Source organism: Serinus canaria, chromosome Z (genome assembly GCF_022539315.1).
Source record: "Serinus canaria isolate serCan28SL12 chromosome Z, serCan2020, whole genome shotgun sequence".
Lineage (NCBI taxonomy): Eukaryota > Metazoa > Chordata > Aves > Passeriformes > Fringillidae > Serinus > Serinus canaria.
This window is the reverse complement of record NC_066343.1, coordinates 8,581,537-8,602,620: the sequence shown is the minus strand read 5'-3', so window position 1 is coordinate 8,602,620 and position 21,084 is coordinate 8,581,537. Positions and strand designations below refer to the sequence as shown.

The window sequence follows — 21,084 nt, the reverse complement described above, 5'->3', positions numbered from 1 at the left end:
CAGCAAATCCCATCTGCTGTTCCAAAAGCACCTTTCTGCACCCAGGACCAATGCAGTTTCCCAGTTTGCCACTGCTCCAGCCTCTGGTCTCTTAAACCCAGCTGGGTGACAGCCAAGCCCTCCCACCTGCTCTCCAAAGCCACAAGGATGCTCCTGGGTGTCCCTGTCTCATCAGAGCTTCACGAGTGTGGATTTTCCTGGTTCTGGTGCTGCCACACCTCTCCTGGGTTTAGAGCAGCCAGCCCAGGACACACTCTGCTCACAGCAGGGCTGCTCAGGAGTGCCTGAAGACAACTCCCTCTGTTCCACTGCACAGTGGATTTACTCTTCTTTCACAGTGTATTTACAGCTCTTTCAGATCAGACAAGCTGCAGTTGTTTTCACAGCATAAATTATGTGTGTCTTACATTACCCAGGTGTTTTCTTTATCTGAGTTACTTCACCCTGCTATTAATGGTGGTAATTGGGAGTTTAGAGTACACGAGTAACAGCCAAGATCAACTGCAGGATATGCCCAACCAACAACTCCACATGTCACAGCACAGAACACGTTTTGCTTCCACCCACTCATCTTCCTTCAGCTTGGGATCAGAACTTGATAAAAATGTGAAAAAAAACCCCACATTCTTTATAAGGCACTTAGAGACCCAGTGGCAGGAGAAGGTTGTGGGCAGCCATGGAGTCAGGGCTGGTTTTGCAGCAGAGGTCCCGGCCCAAGCCTGGTGTGAAATGCTGACGTGCTGCTGCCAGCCCTCCTGGCACTGCTGACCTCTCAGAAGCCACTCACCACGAGGCCAAACCTCCTCCTGCAGCTGACACTGTGACCCCAGCTTCAAAGCACAGCCCTGCAGCTCCCGGGGCACCCAGCAGCACAGAACCCAGTGGGAAGCAATGGAAGCAGCTGGGAAGTCCACAACAGGAGCGTGGCAAGGCAGGGTCAAGTCATCCCTGGGCTTACAGAAGGAAGAGAGTAAACAAACAGAAGATGCCAGGGAGATTTAGGAATCTTACAGGGAACACTCATGAGAATGAGGTTCCTGCCCAAAAAATTACCTTTTCAGAGCAGGACCACACGATGATGAGTATGAAAAGGTTACTGCTCTGCTTCAGCACATCCCCAGACTTCAGTTGTTATTGTACCTGGAGAACTGGATCATCTGTGTCATTTTTTCAGTACTTAGGGGGTTCATAAAAAAGAGTAGAGCAACTTTCTACACAGGCAGTTAGGACAAGGGGGAACAGGTATAAACTAAGGCAGGAGAGATTTAGTTTCCTGAAGACATTGTTCCCTGGCAGGGTGGGCAGGCCCTGGCACAGGGTGCCCAGAGCAGCTGGGGCTGCCCCTGGATCCCTGGCAGTGCCCAAGGCCAGGCTGGACACTGGGGCAGTGGGAGGTGTCCCTGCCATGGCAGGGGTGGCAGTGGAGAAACCTGAAAGTCCCTTCTGATCCCAACCAGCCTGGGATTCTGTGATTTTTGCCTCTGGAGAAGCTTGCAGGGGATGGTGGTTTCAGTGTGCTGTGTTCCTGATCTTCCCCACAGGAGATAAAACACATAATTTCATACTCGGTATCTCAGCCTAAGCAAATGCATGTTATTTAGATCAAGAACTTTCAACTGCTTTAATTTTCCAAATCTCTAATGTTTCTGAGGGAAGCTGCAAGATTTTCTTTGCTCAATTACCTTTTACAGAGCTCCAGGGTCTATGTCTTTGAGCGGTGAATAAACCACTAAATCAACTTTCACAGACAGGAAAGGCAGGAATCCCTAAAAGCTTTAAGCAGCAAAAACAAGTCTCTCCATTATTCAGAAGCACTAGCTTTCCTAAGGTTCCATACCAAAGACATTTACCCCCATATGTGCAACAAAGGGTGTCAAGCCCAAGACTGTGTTTTGTATTTAATTAACCAGGTTTAAACTCAGTAGTGACTATTTCCACACAGGGCTAGAACTTTTGATCTGAATCCCTCTTTGTTTTGTGTATGATTTCCTGCATTTCTTGAAGTTCATCCACCACTGTTCAAAACTGACAAACCACTATCTACAAAATCTCTCTCCTCCATACCCAACATGCTGGAAAACACAAAGGTAAAATTGAAACACACCATGACACATTTCCTCAGCAACTGCCATGCCAATGATGATTTTTTCAAACAAAACTGGGTACTCAAATGTGCCTGAAAACCTCTCCTACATGTGTACTAACTTCTTGACAAAAGCCTTTAATAAAGCTCTCTGTATGTAAAGGTATTAGAACACACTGATTAACAAAACCTTGTACCATTCATTATTAAATACATTTTTACTTGCTGCTGGAAATCTAAAGCAACCAAGCCAAGCTTGGGGGTCCTGCTGTGGCAGGAATCTTTATTTCTTTGTAATGTTTTGCTTTTTTTAGGATCTTAAAAGTAGATTTTAAAACTTCATTGAAATATGAGAGCAAAACCTGCTTCACCCCACCATTCCTTGACTCACATGGTAACTTATGACTCTTCCCACTAAACTGAAATGGAAACTTTTTATTCCAGCTGGGAAAAGAGTGTTTGTCCAAAGAAGGTACAGAGGTGAAATGGATTTTTCTGTCATTCTTCCCATCAAACAGGTATTCTTCATCCAGACCTGTGACACATTCACAAACTGAAAACCACCTCACAACTCCCACTTCATGCTCTCTGACTCATCTGTTCATGCTCACTGACCTGAATTCTTCTAGGAATTTCAAGTTCCTTGACAATGGAGTGGAAGTTGTTTCTCTTCCATTTCCTAATTCAGGACATTAATGAGCCTGACATCATTTGCCTAAAAGTCTTTCACTGTTTGGTATTTAGACAGTATCTCACTGGCATTAGGAGAAAGTGTTGAAGTTGAGTTTTCCTGAACATTTGGCTCAGTTTGCTGATCCCCATGACACACTACAAGCAGCAAGTGGAACTTGGGTAGCTGCAGCACAAAGGCTTTAGAAACAAACACAGCAGAATCCAGGCTCCTGACCACAAAGTTATCTCAAGAAATGTTATTTTATTTCTTCACACAAGTTCACCAAGGTATTAAGTACTTCTTTGCCTTTTCCCTCAGATGCTCATCCAGTCCCCAGAAATCCATTAGAGCAACCTTCAGCAGGCAAATGCCAATGCTGAGATTTAGTGCTTTTCCTTCCCAGTCTATAATGTACTTGATTTTAGGATGCAGCTGTTACAAATGTGACTGACTGCTGCTGCATAAGCCTCCACATAATTACATTTGTCCTCTGCTACAGAATTACTTCTACATAAAAGATGGATTTCACATTTTCTCCAGCTGAAAGAACATTCACACAGGGCACTGTGACAGCAGTGACCCACGAGCTGACCATGACATGGCATTTCCTTGGAATTCATTTTCTTCCTCACAAGTTCTACAAGATTTCTCCAGCTATGGCAAAAAACAATTACTAAAAAAACAATTACTAAAAAAACAATTACTAAAAAAACAATTACTTTTTTTTAAACAGGCAGCCACAGAAGGAAAGCAGGCACAGCACCATGCAGGAGCACCACAGACCAGCAGAGCCCTTGATGGACCAGCAGGGAAGGTGCCACAGGAACTCTTTGCCCATCAGCTCTATCAGCACACCAAACCTTTTGACAACGTTCAAGTACAACTTGGAGAGAAGGGCAACTTAAGGAAAGAAATCCATCCCAAAATTCAGAACATGTGTATGATTTCCAAATGTTTTGGTGGACACCTGGGGAAGTGTTTCAGCAGTGTGTAAAACTGGCACCTGCAGTTGATGCTTCAAAGGCAGCTGGTAATCTAAACTGGTAATGCAGGGAGCCCTTCAAAACTGGGCTTCAAACTCTCAGAACCCCACACAACATGTGAGTGGCCTACAGATGACAGGACATATTTCTAAATTTCCAGTCTGCAGCCAGACTGACTTTACTGAACCCTGCATACTTATGGGACAGAGGAATACTGAGACAACTGGGAGAGTATTTTGCAGAGAATCCAGGACAGATAAAGCTGTTTTATTTAATAAGCCTCAGTGATATTTCCAAAGCTAAGCCAGGTAGGACAGCAATGATTTATACTTATGCAAGACAGGATAAGGAAAGCTTTAACAGTGACACCTTTCCATTTTCATTTGATTCCCCCTGCATAAGCCTGTCACAAATCCTGAGTACTCATCTCAGCATATCTAATAAACCCAAGTGTTGGGACTGCTTACGAGGTGACAATGTTATATCCATGTCTGTGTGGTTTTGCAGAAACTTTGCACAAATGGTGGTGCTCTAGCAAAAGCTTTTGCCATGATCCTTCTCCCCACTCCTGCTCACCCCTGAGCCCAGCCAAGGGACCTTCCAGAAAGCCTTGGGTGTGTTAAACAATTCTCCTTAACACTGGTAACTAGACTCAACAGCTCAAACAGACCTGCTGAGTCTGAAGCAGACTGCCTGATCATTGCAACACAGAGTTTACACCTGCCTCCAGAGCTACAGAAAGAAAACTTTATTTGCACACTGCTGGCAAACTGCAGTGACATCTGCAAGGCTAAGTTTTAACAGTAAATTATTTTTTTTTTAAAGCTGCCCAGAAAAGCCCCACATTTTGGTTACACCATAAAACTGAGGTTGAGATGCAACAGCTGATACCAACAAACTTTAATTTTTTTTTCCCAAGTATCTATCAGTTTTTGCACCTTGTTTGTTCTCAGTAACACCTGGCAGCAGAACAGGCTCATTCCCATCACTGACAGTAATGTCTACACCAACAGACTTCACAAAGGTTCTCCTCAAACACCACTCAAAGGAACCACTTGATTCTTTCAGGTCTGATTTGGAAATCAAATGCAAAGTGTAATTTTTACAAAGACTATGTTTATCACTAGCAAGTTTTTCATAACAAACTGTCTGCTGAAACCTGCAAGAAGTGGTGCTTTGAATTGGAAATTTATATAAGGCAACTTACCTTGGATTGTAAAGCATCTTTTCCAAATTAAATTCTTTGAGATATGTAATTACTGCTGCCAGAGAGCAAATAATAGGCTTATCCAAGCTTAGTATTACAGATAGGTTTTGAGGACCTAAAAAAAATAATTTTTCTTGGTAAATGTTTATTTTCTGTGCAGAAAAAGGATAATCTGCTTTTGAAGTTATTCTAATAGAAATCTGTAATGTATATACAGTGCTTCATGACATCTATAAATCAACACAAAGCAAGGCTCCAAAATAACACTTATGGCTCCAAATAATGCAGACACATTGCAGCAGTGCAAACACATGATGAAACACAAAACATTTGACTCATGGGTTTTTCTTCATTAAAAATTACTAACTGTTGGCATAACACACTTCTAAATATACAAACTAAGAATGAAGTTCTGACATCTTCATTTTTGTGCACAATGCTCTACTACAGTGCCTGCTCCAGCTGCAACAACAGGAAAACTCACAGCACAATCTGGTACTTTTAAAAACCCACACAGTTGCAGGTTTTTACAGGGATGTTTTTAAAGCTGTTCTCACCTGCAAGACCTTTAGAACTTAGTTAAAAAGAATGTTACTCCTGTCTTCAAAGAGGGCAAGGAGGAGGGCCCAGGACACTCCCAGGAGTCACCTCCATCCCTGGGAAGGTGATGGGACAGGTGGCTCTGCAGGTCAGCACCAAGCCTGCAGAAGGAAAGGTCACCAGGAGTGGCCAGCAGGGGTTGGGGACACTGTGCCCACCAAGGGGACACTGTTTGAGACAGCTGGGCAGAGAGAAACCTACGGAGGTTCAGCAAGGGCGACTACAGGTCCTGTGCCTGGGGAAAAATAACCCCAAGTACCAGAACAGATTGGGAGTGACCTACAAGAGACCAGCTCTGTGGAGAAGGACCTAGGCTTGCTGGTGGATGGCAAATTGACCATTAGCTGGCAGTCTCCTGGGGACCAGGAGGGCCAGGGGGATCCTGGAATGCATCAGGAAGATTATGGCCAAGAGGTCGGGGGTGGGATCCTGCCCCTCTGCCCTGCCCAGGTAAGGCCACATCTGGAATGCTGTGTTCAGTTCTGGGCTCCAGATTCAAACAAGACAAGGAGTTGCTGTAGAGGGTCCAGTGGAGGCCATAAAGATGATTAAGAGGCTGGAGCATCTCTTATGAGGAAAGACTGGGAGCTGAGCCTGTTTAGTCTAAAGAAGAGAAGACTGAGAGGGGATCTCATCAATCCATATAAATACCTCAAAGGGGTGTCAAAGGATGGTGCCAGACTCTTTTCAATGGTGACCAGTGACAGGCTGAGAGCAGTGCCCATCCAACCAAGGGCAGCAAGGTGCAGGGCAGCAGGAGGAAGAACTTGTGTCCCTGGAGGGGCAGAGCCCTGGAACAGCTGCCCAGGGAGGACCTGGAGTGTCCCTGGCTGGAGACAGCCCAGCCCAGCTGGACACCTTCCTGTGCCCCTGACCAGGGCTCCCTGCCTGGGTGAGCTCCAGAGGAACCTTCCAGCCCCAGATATTCTGTGAACTTGAGGAACATTTCAGATGTTGAGTAATCCCCCTCAGCTGTTATGATGTTTAAATTTAAACCTGTCTAAACACACACCTTCAAGCTATGAAAAAAAGTAATGGTGGCCCTGCTTCGTTTCTATTTAAATAATGTTCCTTTTCCTCCAAGCTCAAAATGAGATCCCACTGTGCAGAGAATGAAGCAAAGGTGGCCAGAAGCCTGTGTGACTGTAAAGGCTAATAGGGTGCATGCTTCAAAGATATTTGCAATGAAAGACCTGTAATGTCAGGCACTTCTTTTGCATAAAAATCTGAATGAACATACCTGCAGTACCAGGCACCTCTTTTGCATAGAAGTCAGTAACCCTCTGGAAAGCATGGCTGTACTCAAAATTGAGGTTTTCCATCCTTTCTAACCTAATTCTGTCATCCTGTAACCTGCAAAGAAAAAAAAATAAACTTTCAGGTCTTTACACTCCCATCATGAAGGAGGTTACAAAGGTGCAGTTTCTTTTGTCTTTGCTTTGTTAGGAGTTGAATGGGTAAATAATTAAGAAAAAGGCTTTTAAAGTAGGTTGAAAACATTTCCAAGTGTGCTGTATTGCTTTCAATGTGTCCTGTAACCTCTGTGAAAGTGCAAATAAAGCAAAGCCAAACAGCAGCAGGCACAGCCAGAAGAGAGACTGCAAGAGGTGGTGCAGCACACCTGCAAGGTAGATACAAACACGTCTTCACCAAGGACTGATGATCAAGCTTAAGCTATTATCCTATCCCATTCCACATTTAGTTACCCTTTGGAAGAGTTTTGTCCATGCTGTAGAGCCCAAGAGCTGGATTTCTTTTAGCCTCACTGCAGTCGGGGCAGCCGAGGATGGGTTATTGCTGACAACCCCTCGTGCCAGCAGCTGCACCACTTCTCCCAGTTACATCAGCACTTCCTCTCAGTCTAGCAGCACCACCACACACACCAACCCTCACAGGATGCAGCACTTCCACACTGCCTGTTGTCCCTAACTGCTGGCTGGAATTAAGACTGGATGCTGCCTTATCACTGCCATTTGCACAGTGGTTGGTAAGCACTGAACAGAAAATGCTGGTTCAAAACCCACACATAAGAACTCATGGTGGCCCTGCCAGCCTTGAGCACTGAGCCACGGGCCAGGAGAAAGCTCCAGCGAAGAGACACACACAGAACCCACCTGGCCCCAGGGCTTCCAGCCACTGTCACACCCCGTGGGATGTGAGTCAGCCAAGTGCTTTGAGAAGACTGGAACTGTGCCAGCGAGAGGGACTGTGCAGGTGTTACAGCATGGAAGTTAATCTACACCCTTTTAGCAGGGCTTTCCAACCTCACAGGGGAAAACAGACACTTTCTGCTCACTTTCTACACACCCCCACCTGCTGAAAGGATCAACACATCTCTGAGGCCCAGCTCTCCAAAAGGAGAGGTAATTCCCACAACACGTGTCCAACTAACCAGACGTGTCCCAGCACATGCTCAGTGATCCTGGTCTGCCTTCAACTGACTGGTCAAATTAAGTTTTCAGTCTTTACACTCTCTGGAGTCCCCTCTCCCCAACCCATCTCAAGATGAGCAAACATCTTTCAAGCAAAGGAAAACACCAGCCCCAGTCAGCTGTTTTCTTCCTTGCCTTTTTCCCCTGGTGCTGGACAATGCCTTTTCCTGACCCAGAGATGCAGCAACTGAGAGGCGTTTTAAAAACTTTGATTCCATTTTCAGTCTCATTTGAAGGGTGGGACAGCACAGATGTTGTAATTCACTCCATCACAATCAGAAATTAACAATTTCCTAATTACAGCACACTGTGAGTGTTTCTTGGCCTGTCAGCTTCACCCACACCATGCTGCAGATGCCCTAAAGGCAATAATCTGCAATCTCCCCTCGTGGGTCCCACTGCAGTGCATCTCTCACAGCTCTGTTTCTCCAAGGTGTGCAGTCCCATCTGCAAGGCCACCCTGTGAAACTTGTTTCCAGCTGCATTTCTCTCTCAGCAGTGTCTGTCCATTCCATGGCATTTCGGAGTCAGCACTTCTTGTCTCAGAGCTTGCACACGGATGCACACTGTGAGAGCCTTCTGTCAGGCTCTGAGAACTCTGCAAATCAATTTCTCACATTTCCCTCTCTCTTCTGGGCAGAAAAAAACTTCCTTGATGGCCTTGTTCATCATTTGCTGCGCACAGTGAAGCACACAAGGCACCATCACTAACAATGCCATGACAACAATCAGTGCATACAAACCCATTTTGCAGAGTTCCTTCAGCCAAGGTGCAGAACTCCATCCTTCAAACAAGTCATCTAACCGTGGTCCATCATGTGCTTTAATTGGATTTGTCAAGTCTCTCAGTTTTTGAAGTGGCTTGTGGGTGGACCCTGAATGCTCAGACAAGTTCATACAACACAGTCCCTCAAAACCTCTGCAGATCCATTTCCCAACCCCTGCTCCCTGCCCTGCCACCCCTTGTGCCAAATCAGCAGGTGTCTCCGTGCAGAGGTGCAGGAACACCCTCAGCACTGCCTCCAGGTGAGGGGTGACACCTGGAGAGCAGCACAGCCCCTCTGGGTCAGCCCTCAAAGGCAGAAGGGCCTTGCTGCTGACCAGGTGGGGGTAGGGACTTAGAGAAGCCTTTTTACACCAAGATTTTATTTTTAATTTCTGCCTGTTTATGTTTTCACAGCAATGACTACAGACAAGCAAGGCTTAACAAGGTCTGCAGAGCTGATTTGTAGAAAGAAAGTCAGAAAGGAAGGCTTTGGGGTGTATTTCACTGGATGGTTCATGCCACACCTGTTTGCTTTCTAGTGTTTAAACATTCACTGCTGTAATTTTCTTTAATTCATTTGTGACTTTCTTCCCTTTCATAACCAAATGTATCCAACTCCTCAGCATAAACTCTGGAATATGATAGTTACAATCAAAATATGTTCTGTGACTTCTAACAGTATTTTCGTTTGCCAAATCAATGAATGACAATCATTCACTATTATTCACTAATTTAAAATTATTAACCCTGCAAAGATCTTCAAATATTTTAACATCTGTATTATATATTTAACATCAAATATATATATGACATTATGACTGAAGAGCATGCACCTGATATTTTAGATAAAGTAAAAAAAGTGGAAAGTTACAGATTCAATGAGTGAAAAAACCTAAATTTTTAACAAGATGCATGAAAACAAAGTTTGCTGCAGAAGGTTTTCACGGGTGTCCTTTGTGCAACAAGATGATCACCAAAGGCCACTTTCCTGATTATAGGCAGGATGATATGTCGATGCTTATTTTATCTCTCCAGCCACCAATGCCTGTTTAAATCAGAAGTCAATTCACCATCAGCCTCTGCAAACATCACTCTTGTCAGCAGCTCCAAATGAGCTGCAGTTCAGCTCTTCCCAGCTCCCTGAAAACAAGCCATGCTCTCAGCCCCTGAGCTCACCAGAGATCAGCTCCTCCAGCCTCAAAGCTCCCCGAGCCCCTGCCCAGCCCTTCTGCACCCCTGCAGTGCCCACTGAGTGCCCAGGGAGGGAGGAGCCCCCCGTGCCCCCCACCAGAACACCCTGCTCCTCCCAGCCCTGGCATCTGGGGCAGAACTGCCTCTGCCCCAGATCAATCACACAACCTGCCCAGGGACACGGCCACCACCCACAGCCAGGGCTCTGAAACCAGCGTGTCCAGAGAAAGCTGAGTGAAGGGTGGCATCCTACACCACAGCAGGCACACCACACTGCAGAAATGCCACAAGGAATGGAATAATGCCATCCTGCAATAAGTGATGCAATCATGGATAATGGAACACGTGCACCCTACCCTGCTCCTGTTACTGCAGGGACTGATTTATCTGTCACCCTGCTGGCAAAGTGAAAAAGGATCCACACTGCTGGGGTTGATTCCTCTATTTATCTGACAATTCAATGCATCAGCCTGAAATTCGTTGCTTAACAACTGCTGCAGGAAAAATATTTAAAAGAGTGCTCTCAGTTTGACAGAAAGGTCTCTTAAGAAAAATATTTATGAACATGCTAGAAGCTAAAAGGAAACAACATAAATAAAACTAATTTGCAGTAACTGACTCAAGGTATCTAAAAAATAATAAACAATTTTATTAGGAATGAGCTTGCTTTAAGCACAAGAGCTAAGTGCAGTTTGCTGCATAAAGCAGGAATCACCTCACTGCTGCTCTACAATTCACAATTAAACAGGCATAAAGTGAATAAAGACTTACTGCAAAACAGACACGTCCAAACTGAGTTTTCTTAAGGCTCAGTAAGTCCTTCTAAGGAAAGCAAGTCACTGCAGAATTTTACCTTTATTCTGCCATGCCCATTCTGCTTTAGTACATTCAAATGCAGGGGTGCACAGACCAAAATGTCCCTGCACAGCCCTGAAACACAACACAAGGACACCAATGATGCAGAATTTGGAAAGGTGTCTGCTCCTAAAATTTAGTATAAAATTTTTACTTCTGATGCTAAGCACAGGTCTGTAAAGGACAAATGATTCATTTAGTTTTTCCTGTACAACTTATTCAAACTGCTCTTTTCTCTGCATTCCTCATAGTTTACTCTGCTGGGGTGACCAGTCTGTCACTGCAGGGAAAAGCTGCCAGCACTGCCCAGCAGGGAAAGGCAACCTGAATGCATTAGTCCTTTCAGATACCCAAGCACACTGTGTCACCTTCCCTTGGCACCACCACGCTTGGCAGAAACTGCCTTTCCTGCACGTGTCACCACTGGATTACCTTTGTTAGCCAGCCTCTCCTAGCTCAGGGTGATGCTTTATCTGGGTGAGGCTGGACAGAGTCACAGAATAAAGCAGGGATTGATTCCAAGGATCTCCTCCATGGATGCACCTGGGGCAGCACCAGAGCCCAGCCAGGGCTGCCCCCAAGATGACCCAAAATGGCCCCAAAATGAACCCAAGATGACCCAAAATGGCCCCAAAATGCCCGGCCGGGCACGGGGTCTCTCCCTGGGATCAGCTCTGCTCCATTCCCACCTTGCAGTTCATTGTCCCAGCCCAGCTTTAGCCCAGGCACTCCCACCCTGCTTGTTTTTCTCTCTCCAGCCCACGGGGTTTGTGCTCCTGGGCTGAGATTGGGCTCATTTGTCCTTGGTGCCCAGCTGGAGCAGGAATTGTTTTGTCTCCCTGCTCTGTGCACAGAGCTCACCATCCCCTGATGGGAACCCAGACCCACACACTAAAGCAGCACAGAATGTGAAACATAGAAAAGCTACACCTGAGGCATCAAGGGTGCTCAGTTCTGACTGTGTCTGTGGCAATAGAGAACAGCCATCCTCCCTTTTTGGGTGAGCCTTGGCATGGAGCTGCAGCAGCTTCTCTGGCAAAGCCTCAGGGACATTTCCAAGCAGTTGTTCTTTTGGCACCGAGCATACACATTTTTAGAAGCACAGCTTTTTCTGCAGGCAGAGTCAAGTGTTCCCCCACATTAGCTCTGAGCAGCTTTCAGACACCAGAGATGGAGACTGCTGTTGCAGAAAAGCAGCAGCACAGCCACCTTTCCTGAGTATCTGACACAAATGGCTGCTGTCCATGAAAACCAAACAGAAATCAGCACGTGGTGTTATCAGTATGTTATACACAACGCAGCACCCCACAGCATCTCCAGCTCCCAAAATGCCCCATTCCAAACCCCCTCTGAATGCCAGAAGCTGCTGAAAAGCCCAGAAGCAACTCTGACAGACTTTAACATACATACACACATCTATGAGCATCTGCTTACTGACATGCATGTACACATACAAATATATAAACACACACACATATAACCTTGAGGAAAACTCCTTGCTTGCCTTTTTCCATCTGAACTACCTACATTTCTCAACACATTTTCTGGTTTTCTCAGGAAGAACTACGTCTGAAAAGAACTCCAAAGCCTGGAGCCTGGAACCAAGGAATTCTAAGAAAACATTCTTTTAGCTTTAGGAACTCGGAGGCAGGAGCTGCCAAAAAATGGAGTAAGGAGGATAGAGAGAAGCAAAGGGCTGTGCAGGCTCTTCATGAGACTGCATCCCTTCTGTCAGGGCAGAACTAGGTAGCACAGGACAAAACACAAGCACAGCTGTATTTCCAGCAGCTTCTGCACCCACACACAGAAATCTTCCTCAGGCTTCTTCCATCTGTCTGTCTGAAGAACGGGATGAGACACATTGCACTCATGTCTTGGAAAGTAGAAAAGATCAAGAACTGCTAGGAAACTATTTATTATTAGCACCTAGGAACAGCCAGGATGAGCAATAGTCAACACTGAAACCAGACAATCCCAGCACGTCAATTTAATTTCCCTCAATTGCAGAGGAGCTGGCTCTGCGGACAGGCAAGACGCAGATGCTGTGCCTGCCTGATCTCAGGGAGGCTGTTTCCCAGCTGCACACGTCCTCAGAGCTGATGTGCAGAGCATGATTCACAGGCAAGTGCTCTCACAGAGCGGCGCCCAGCCGCACTCGGGCGGAGCAGGGCTCCCTGTGAGATGAGGTGAGTGTTCTGAGCTCAGCATCCCTGTGAGATGAGGTGAGTGTTCTGAGCTCAGCACTGAGCTCAGCATCCCTGTGAGATGAGGTGAGTGTTCTGAGCTCAGCACTGCCCCGGGAGCACTCACAAAGGCAGTCCCAGAGAGGACAACTCCAGCCCACTCACACACACGGTGCGAGGCTGAGGCGGCCACAAACAGCGTCACAAAAACCAACTCACAGTGAGGCAGAGAAACCCCAGAGATGTACCCATTTTCTCCACCGTGAATGGCTGTGAACAAACACATGGAGGGACACATGAAAGCCGAACCTCTCACGCAGAAGTTCTTTCCACTCAATACCCCAAGCCTGTAGAGTTTACTAGTGTCACCCCAATTGTTTAAGATTTTCTAACCCTTCTGGTGATTACATTCTTGTAATGAACTCTCTCACGCACTTTATGTAAATATCTCATTGTTCTGCACTCTTTCATAGAGGAGGAGAAATTTGACAGACTGTTGGTTTGTCCAGTGTCATTGGAGAGGTGGCATTGTCACCTTCCAATCCACTGTCACTTTAGGAAATCTATAAATGTGGGAGTCAGAACTAAACTTCTCTCTTTTTTACCTTGGGAGAGCTGCGTGTCAGTGTTGTGTTATTTTGTGTCCTATAGTCACATACTAGCTTTAACACGATTGGTGACAATCAGTATAACACCCCATCTTTAAAATCTCTTTCTACCACAGTGCAAGGCTCAATTTATCAAGTAGATCATCAACCCAGTCCCATCAGAGTGCCAGCACAGGGCAGCTCCTAGCCAGTGACCAGCACTGCTCACAGGAACTGCAGTGCCTTGTGCAGCTATCAGGTCACACAGCTCTTCAGAGCCAGCACAGCACTCACCTCCAGCAATACTGACTTTCCTTCATACATACAGATACATATTTCTATATTTCAGATATATTCAGGAATACTCGACCAAGGTCAGTGTTTATTTTCTGGTATGCTCAGCTATCTGTTCATTACAATCTACCTGATATGATACTGGTGGCTCTTTGTTCTTAGCTCAGATTGCTTTTATCCAAGACGTGGGGAGGCTGCCACTGAAAAGACATTTTGGGAGGTAAGCTGGACTTTTGTCTGTAGTTACAAAGTGTTTTGCAGAAGCTGTACAGAACCTGATGGTGGGAGGATGCAGCTCACACTGGTCTGGTCTCATCAGAAGCCTGGACCAATCTACCCTGTGTTTGTCCCACTGCTCCCTCCCCCTGCAGCCTGACAGAGATGTGCCACAGGCAGCCTGGTAAGCCAGCTGCACAAGTGTGTTCCCAAAATCAGCAGCTCCTCCAGTCAGGATTCTGCCAACCACAAAAAATCCCTCTACTTGCAGGGCTTCAAACAAATTAAACAAAACCAAACCAAATCAAAAACAAACCAAGAGCAATGGAAAAAAAAAATCAAACAGCAACAAAAACCAACCACAAGGAAACAAAGCAAGGCAAGAAGAACACCACCCCAAAACAAAGCACAGGAAAACCCTGCCCAGTATCTGCCAGACTACATGCACACTGATGAAATAATGGTCTTTCAATCACACCCCAGGATGGACAAACAAACTGTTTCTGAATCAAAGTGGGAGTGAGGAAGGAGAGAGGACACAGAGCCAATCATCTGCTCGTGACATCCTGGGATTATCCCTATGGGTAAATACAAGTATTTCTACATATCTGGATCTATACAGTAGGGATGAAAAATGCACTGGTGACACAGGAATGAAACTCCACATTTCTGCTGTATATCCCAAAATCAGGCATGGAAGGCTCTCCCCATCTCTCTTTCTTGTACCCTGCTGACAGGCCATGAAACGTGAGCCCTTCATTGTGCTTTTGGGATCATTTCCAAATCCCCAACCCCCCTTTCTGTCCTCAAGGATGCAGCATTTCATACCCCTGTGTTTGTGCCAAGTACTAAATAAAATGTTAAATATCCGTGTTCTTTCCCATCAGGTGGGATCATTTTCTGTATTTTCCTTCAGTTTGGCCTTAAACTTCATACAACAACGTACAGCTGGACAAGCAAACAATAAAAAGGGAGTAATTACTCATTTAAATCAACACTTTCTCCTACCGTTGTGTCTGGTCTCACCTGCTGTGCAGCTGCAGCTCTGTGTGTTCACATCACTGCCCCTCCTGACTGCCACAGCACCCCTCTCTGATTCTCCATTCTGCACTTTACCACTGCTGCTGTGCTTTGCAGTTCAATGCTGAATCTGACTTTTGCTCACACCCTTGGTGGTGATTTCCTGAGCAAGCTCAAACACACTCATTCGGGACACCACTTAATACTATTTTAGCTTCTTTTTGAGTTACCAAGCCTTTTAGAAGGCTTTTTTACCAGAAGGGTAAAAAAGCAAGCCTACAACACCAGACAATAGGTTGGCAGACAGAAAAATTGTGTTCTGTATTATACATTATATAACTCAAGATTATTACCACTTTACCTTGCATCACTTAGGAAAAAAAAGACTTTGAAGTGCTTTAAAAATATTACCAATAAATTAAATAATAATAAGAGCATGACTAAAAGAAAACAAGAAGTTTTAGACAGGTAGAGCAAAGGAAAAGATGACAGAATAGCCTTGAATGAATTAGTTTTGAGACTCTAACACAAAAGTGTGGGCTATCACCTTGTTCTAAAGTGCATTTCCACCACCTCTTGAGAACCCCCAGCACCCTGAGGGTATCACACAGCCTCCCCAAGAGACTGCACAGCTCCTTGTTCCACAAGGACACGTGCTGTCTGATCATACTCGTCCCGACTGACAGGAACACGAAACGTTCTCATTTCCAACAGCAGAAACTTGTGAGCACAAAGCACTTTCCTCTGTCTCTCCTGTAATATTTTTGCAAAGGCTCCCCACCTACCAGATCTCTCAGTGAAGCCCTAACCATTGTGCTTCTGTCAAATCTCTGCCTACTGCCATCAGCAGGCTCCATCACAACCCCTCTCTAGCATCAGGCTGATGGAGGAAACAGTCAGGAGAAAACATCTTATTCAAAGACATATCTTCTCCAGCAGCAGAGGTAACAGTCTAAATTCAGCTTGAACAAAGCCAAGCCCAATGCCTAATGACATTTCCCAACTATTTGAATTATCCCCCCTTCCCTCATGCTGTGTGTGAGCACAAAAATCTCCCAGGCATTTTAATTTCAACATATTTCAAACCGCACTGGCCCTCAAAACATTGAAAGCTGTGTGGGTCCTACATATACATATGCAAAACACACAGTGCTTTGTCCAGAAAACAAAAGTGTTTCCTAGGTGAGGCTGTTCAATTAAAAATTAGAAGCAAACAAGACAACACCTTTCTGGAAAGAATCTTAAATTCAAGTTAATTACTTTCTCAAAGGATTGAAGAGAACCTCAAAACAAAGCTAGAAGCTGCAGGATGTATCAGCCACAGGAAATCCACCATGGTTAGAAAGACACCAGGAGCTGCTGGGCAGGATCCAGGGCAGGCCCCAGAGAGGATTTGGGCTCTGCAGCATCTGTGTGCTGGGCAGAGCCTGCGGGAGCTGGGCTGGGCAGGCTGCAGGAGGGAGCCCTGCCAGGGGATCCATCCATCCATCCATCCATCCATCCATCCATCCATCCATCCATCCATCCATCCATCCATCCATCCATCATCCATCCATCCATCCATCCATCCATCCATCCATCCAGCCAGCCATCCATCCATCCATCCATCCATCCAGCCATCCATCCCTCCATCCATCCATCCCATCCATCCATCATCCACCATCAGCCATCATCCATCCATCCATCCATCCATCCATCCATCATCCATCCATCCATCATCCATCCATCCATCCCTCCATCCATCCATCATCCATCCATCATCCATCAGCCATCCATCCATCCATCCATCCATCCATCATCCAGCCATCCATCATCCATCCCATCCCTCCCATCCTCCATCCATCCATCCACCCACCCATCCCATCCATCCCATCCCTCCATCCCATCCTCCATCCCTCCATCCATCCATCCATCCATCCATCCATCCATCCCACCCATCCATCCCATCCCTCCTCCATCCATCCATCCATCCCTCCCATCCATCCATCCATCCATCCTCCATCCAGCCATCACCATCCATCCATCCATCCATCCAGCCACCCCATCCATCCATCCCTCCTCATCCACCATCCATCCATCCACCCACCCACCCATCCACCCATCCCACCCCATCCCTCCATCCCAACATCCATCCATCCATCCATCCATCCATCCATCCATCCCCCCATCCATCCCTCCACCCACCCACCCATCCACCCATCCCACCCATCCATCCATCCATCCATCCTCCATCCATCCATCCTCCTCCATCCATCCATCCCCATCCACCATCCCACCCATCCATCCACCATCCAGCCCACCCACCCATCCATCCCTCACCATCCATCCATCCATCCATCCATGCCATCCATCCTCATCCATCCATCCATCCATCCCATCCCTCCATCCATCCAGCCATCCCACTCCCCCACCCATCCATCCATCCATCCCGCCATCCATCCCTCCCTGCCTGCTCCCCATCACCTCCCATCCCTCCATCCCTCCCATCCCTCCATCCTCATCCCATCCATCCATCCCATCCATCCATCCATCCATCCATCCATCCATCCATCCATCCATCCATCCATCCATCCATCCATCCATCCATCCATCCCTCCACCCAAACATCCCCAGGGGCTGCCGGAGCACGGGCCGGGCTCTGCCCAGTGCTGCCAGTGCCAGCAGCAGCAGCAGCAGTGCCCATCCAACCAAGGGCAGCAAGGTGCAGGGCAGCAGGAGGAAGAACTTGTGTCCCTGGAGGGGCAGAGCCCTGGAACAGCTGCCCAGGGAGGGCCTGGAGTGTCCCTGGCTGGAGACACCCCAGCCCAGCTGGACACTTTCCTGTGCCCCTGCCCAGGGCTCCCTGCCTGGGCAGGGGATGGACCAGGTGATCTCCAGACATCCCTTCCTACCCCAAATATCCTGGGATTCTGTGATACAGGATTACTGCTGAAGGAGGAATCAGATTATCCCAGGTAATGGGTAAAAAGATACCCTACAAGCACAGACTAAAAACATCAATAGGAAGTTGAATGGAAGTCACCACCAGCTTATGAAACATCATTTCTAATGATTATATAAGAAATAAATGAGATGGTGACAGACAAGGGTCCATCCATGTCTCTGTTTTAAATCACTCTGAGCTAACCTCCCACACTGCTGCCACTACTCTACCTGCCAAGAACTGTCAGAAACATAATTCCTGTTCTTTAATCACAGGAACTGCTGTGGAAATTTACAAGGAGCACTGAACATCCAACACAGACCCCAGTGAGAAAGCACACTGCCCCTGCAAGCAGCAAGGCCACACCTGGATCTTCCACCCATCACTGCTCTGAAATTATTTCAGCTCAGGGGATTTAGGGTCATAGCCAGGAGGGGATCCAGGTGCTGCTGAGGCTCTTATACACCTTGATTTGGGCTGAAGAGACACAGAGTGCCTGGTTTCCAGCTCCCTTGGGTGACACAGAGCTGTCCTGCAGGGAGACAGGACGTGCAGAGTGCCAGGGATGGCCTGCAGAGGGGGAGGCCAGGGACCAGATGGCTGTGCTCTGGGGATGGAAGAGCTGAAAGGCCACAAAAAGAGACAAAAACAAAAACAAATTAAAAAAAAAAAAAAAAAAAAAACACACAACCAAACAAAACCCCCCAAACAAACAAACAAACACACACAAAAACAAAACAAAACAACTAACGATCACAATCCACCCCCGCTGAATCCTGTTGATAAACACTCAGGCATCATGTAAGATTACAGACCGACTTAATCAGAAAAAGTAAAATCAAAATTAGCCCACAATTCCTCAGTTTAATTTAACATGGAAGGAAAGTATACACATTACTGTGTTTTTAAGTTATGCTGGTGGGTTATTGCATGTGGCACTCAAGCAGAAGACCTGCAATTGTTCTTTAATTCTGTGCCTATGCCAAGAAGTTATAATAAAAAGGAGAAAAAAATCGAAAATACATCTTCAGGACTTTGGTAATTTTATCCCGATATTTTTGCACAGACATTCTGAATTATTATCTTTGGTAAGTGACTCTATTGAAAAGAAGTACCTGATCTACATCCAAATGTAAAAATTCTGGATACCTGCTCCTCTGGGTATTAGCCCTCATTAAAAAAAAAAATAGTGGAAAATACATTCACTCAGGCTGCAGAGGAAAAGAAAACCAGCATTTGGTGCAGTGGTGATTGCATTCCATTATTAGGGAGCATATGTCAAATGAGGACAGGCTAAGGAAACTGAAATCATTTGGCATGCAGAAAGTTACAAGGGCGTCTTCTACCACCCCGGGGGCATTCAGGAAAGCCTGGAGCAGATTCTGCTGAGAGGTGCAGGGACAAAACCAAGGAGCCATGAGCTGCATTCTCCCCCACAACACCAACTAAACACTCCAAGAGGTGATGCAGTGAGGCTGGGGCTTCCTTTCCTTGAGTGTTTCCCAAAGGGGACCAAGACATGGAACACCTGAGCTCCAGAAAGTTCATCCAAGCCAAATTCTCCCAAGATTTACAGGGAAAAAATATTATAAGAAACTGTGTAAGTCATCAGGCATGTTATAAACCAGCTGTAGACCAACTGCACAAATAAGAACAAGAGCAAAGGGACTGGCTGCATAGCCACTGCTGCTGCAGACCCTTCTGTGCCAGAGGAAAGAGGAGAGCACACAACATTTAATGCACTGCTAACACAGCCCCCCTGAGGGGCTCTGGGATGGGCCTGAAGCCTGCTCTGTGCTCACACAAAGGTGATCTGCTCACTCCTCACCTGAGGAACCCCAGGTCTGTGCTCTGAGCAGGGGATGCTCTGTGGAAAACAAAAGGATTTCCCACGAAGGAATTCCCTTAGCATGTGCTCTTGTAGAGGACTTCACCCTCCTACAAGGTAAGAGATATGTTCTTATTCCCTTATCAGTGGGCAAGGAACTGGAGGATGTACCATTCAAGCCAAATATCCAACCAGACCATGGCACATTGTCTTTTTTGTTGTTGTTTTTGGCATGTGTAACTCACTGCTCACACTTCGTTCTCTTCTCAGGCCACTGACAGAACCACTTGAACCAACTCCAACTGAAAGGATATGATAGATTATGTAACTACTTCATCCTTCCTTTTTTTCTCCTTGATTTGGAGGCTCAGCATTTGGGACACTAGCACATTCAAGCACCCTCTCCTCTACAGAAATAAAAATTTTAAAGCCACAACAGGATCTTCCAGACGTCAGCATCTGCAATTACAGAGGTCATCAGAGACCATAAAAAAACCCCAAGTATTAAACAGCTCCATCCCAAAGATCAAACCCACTGCTCTGAAGACATTTCAAAAACCAATCCAAATTTGCCTCTGTACACGGCCTGGACCTTGCAAAGCCTTTTCACACTTTTCCAAGAAAGATTCAGCTGCGTGATGCTCCAGTGCATTGTCCCTAATGACCTCACAGCCAAAGGAGGCTGGAAAATTGTGTTACCCCTGATTTTCCTCCAGAAATGTCTCCATCTGAGCTCTCCACCTATGATTAAAATAAAAAGACTCACAATTCCAAGCTCACAAAGACACCTTCAAATATAAACACAATAGGCAAGGTTTTGCTCTAGCCCCACTCCTTTCTTCTTTGCAATTACTGGAGTCATTCTCCTTCAATGCTGTCAAACCATGGCAGCACTTGGAACAAAACTTTTAAGATGTGAGTAGGGAGGTGAATATAACAATAAATCCAAGTCTGAAGTGAGAAAGAAACTCCTTGGGAAGTAATATGAATGAAAGCAAGAGAAGACATAAATGAGCAGGAGCCTTTATTGTTACACGTGTTAACCTGGCAATTAATACTGCTTTCATTCTGCACTCAAAATCAGAGGAGGCTTCAGGGTTTTGGGAATGTGCATTAATGGCATGCTATTTTTAATAATTCTACCTCAAACACAAATGTGGTTCTCATACATCTAAATAAAAAAATAATAACAAAACCCTGCAAATGGCAGCCAAATGTTGAAATAAGGCTTCAAACCCTGAGA

General features: G+C 46.0%; 1 protein-coding gene across 6 annotated transcripts in view; it reads right to left on the bottom strand.

The window, feature by feature from the left end:
• The window catches only part of MSH3 (mutS homolog 3), a 102,006-nt gene that overhangs the window by 55,424 nt on the left and 25,498 nt on the right, over positions 1-21,084 (bottom strand). For all 6 annotated transcript variants that reach the window (XM_050987455.1, XM_050987450.1, XM_050987453.1 and 3 more), the window contains exons 9-10: positions 6,787-6,899; positions 4,947-5,061 (exon numbers count right to left, since the gene is read on the bottom strand). In XM_050987455.1, the coding sequence (XP_050843412.1) occupies positions 4,947-5,061; positions 6,787-6,899 (228 nt within the window). The remainder of the gene's footprint in view (positions 1-4,946; positions 5,062-6,786; positions 6,900-21,084) is intronic.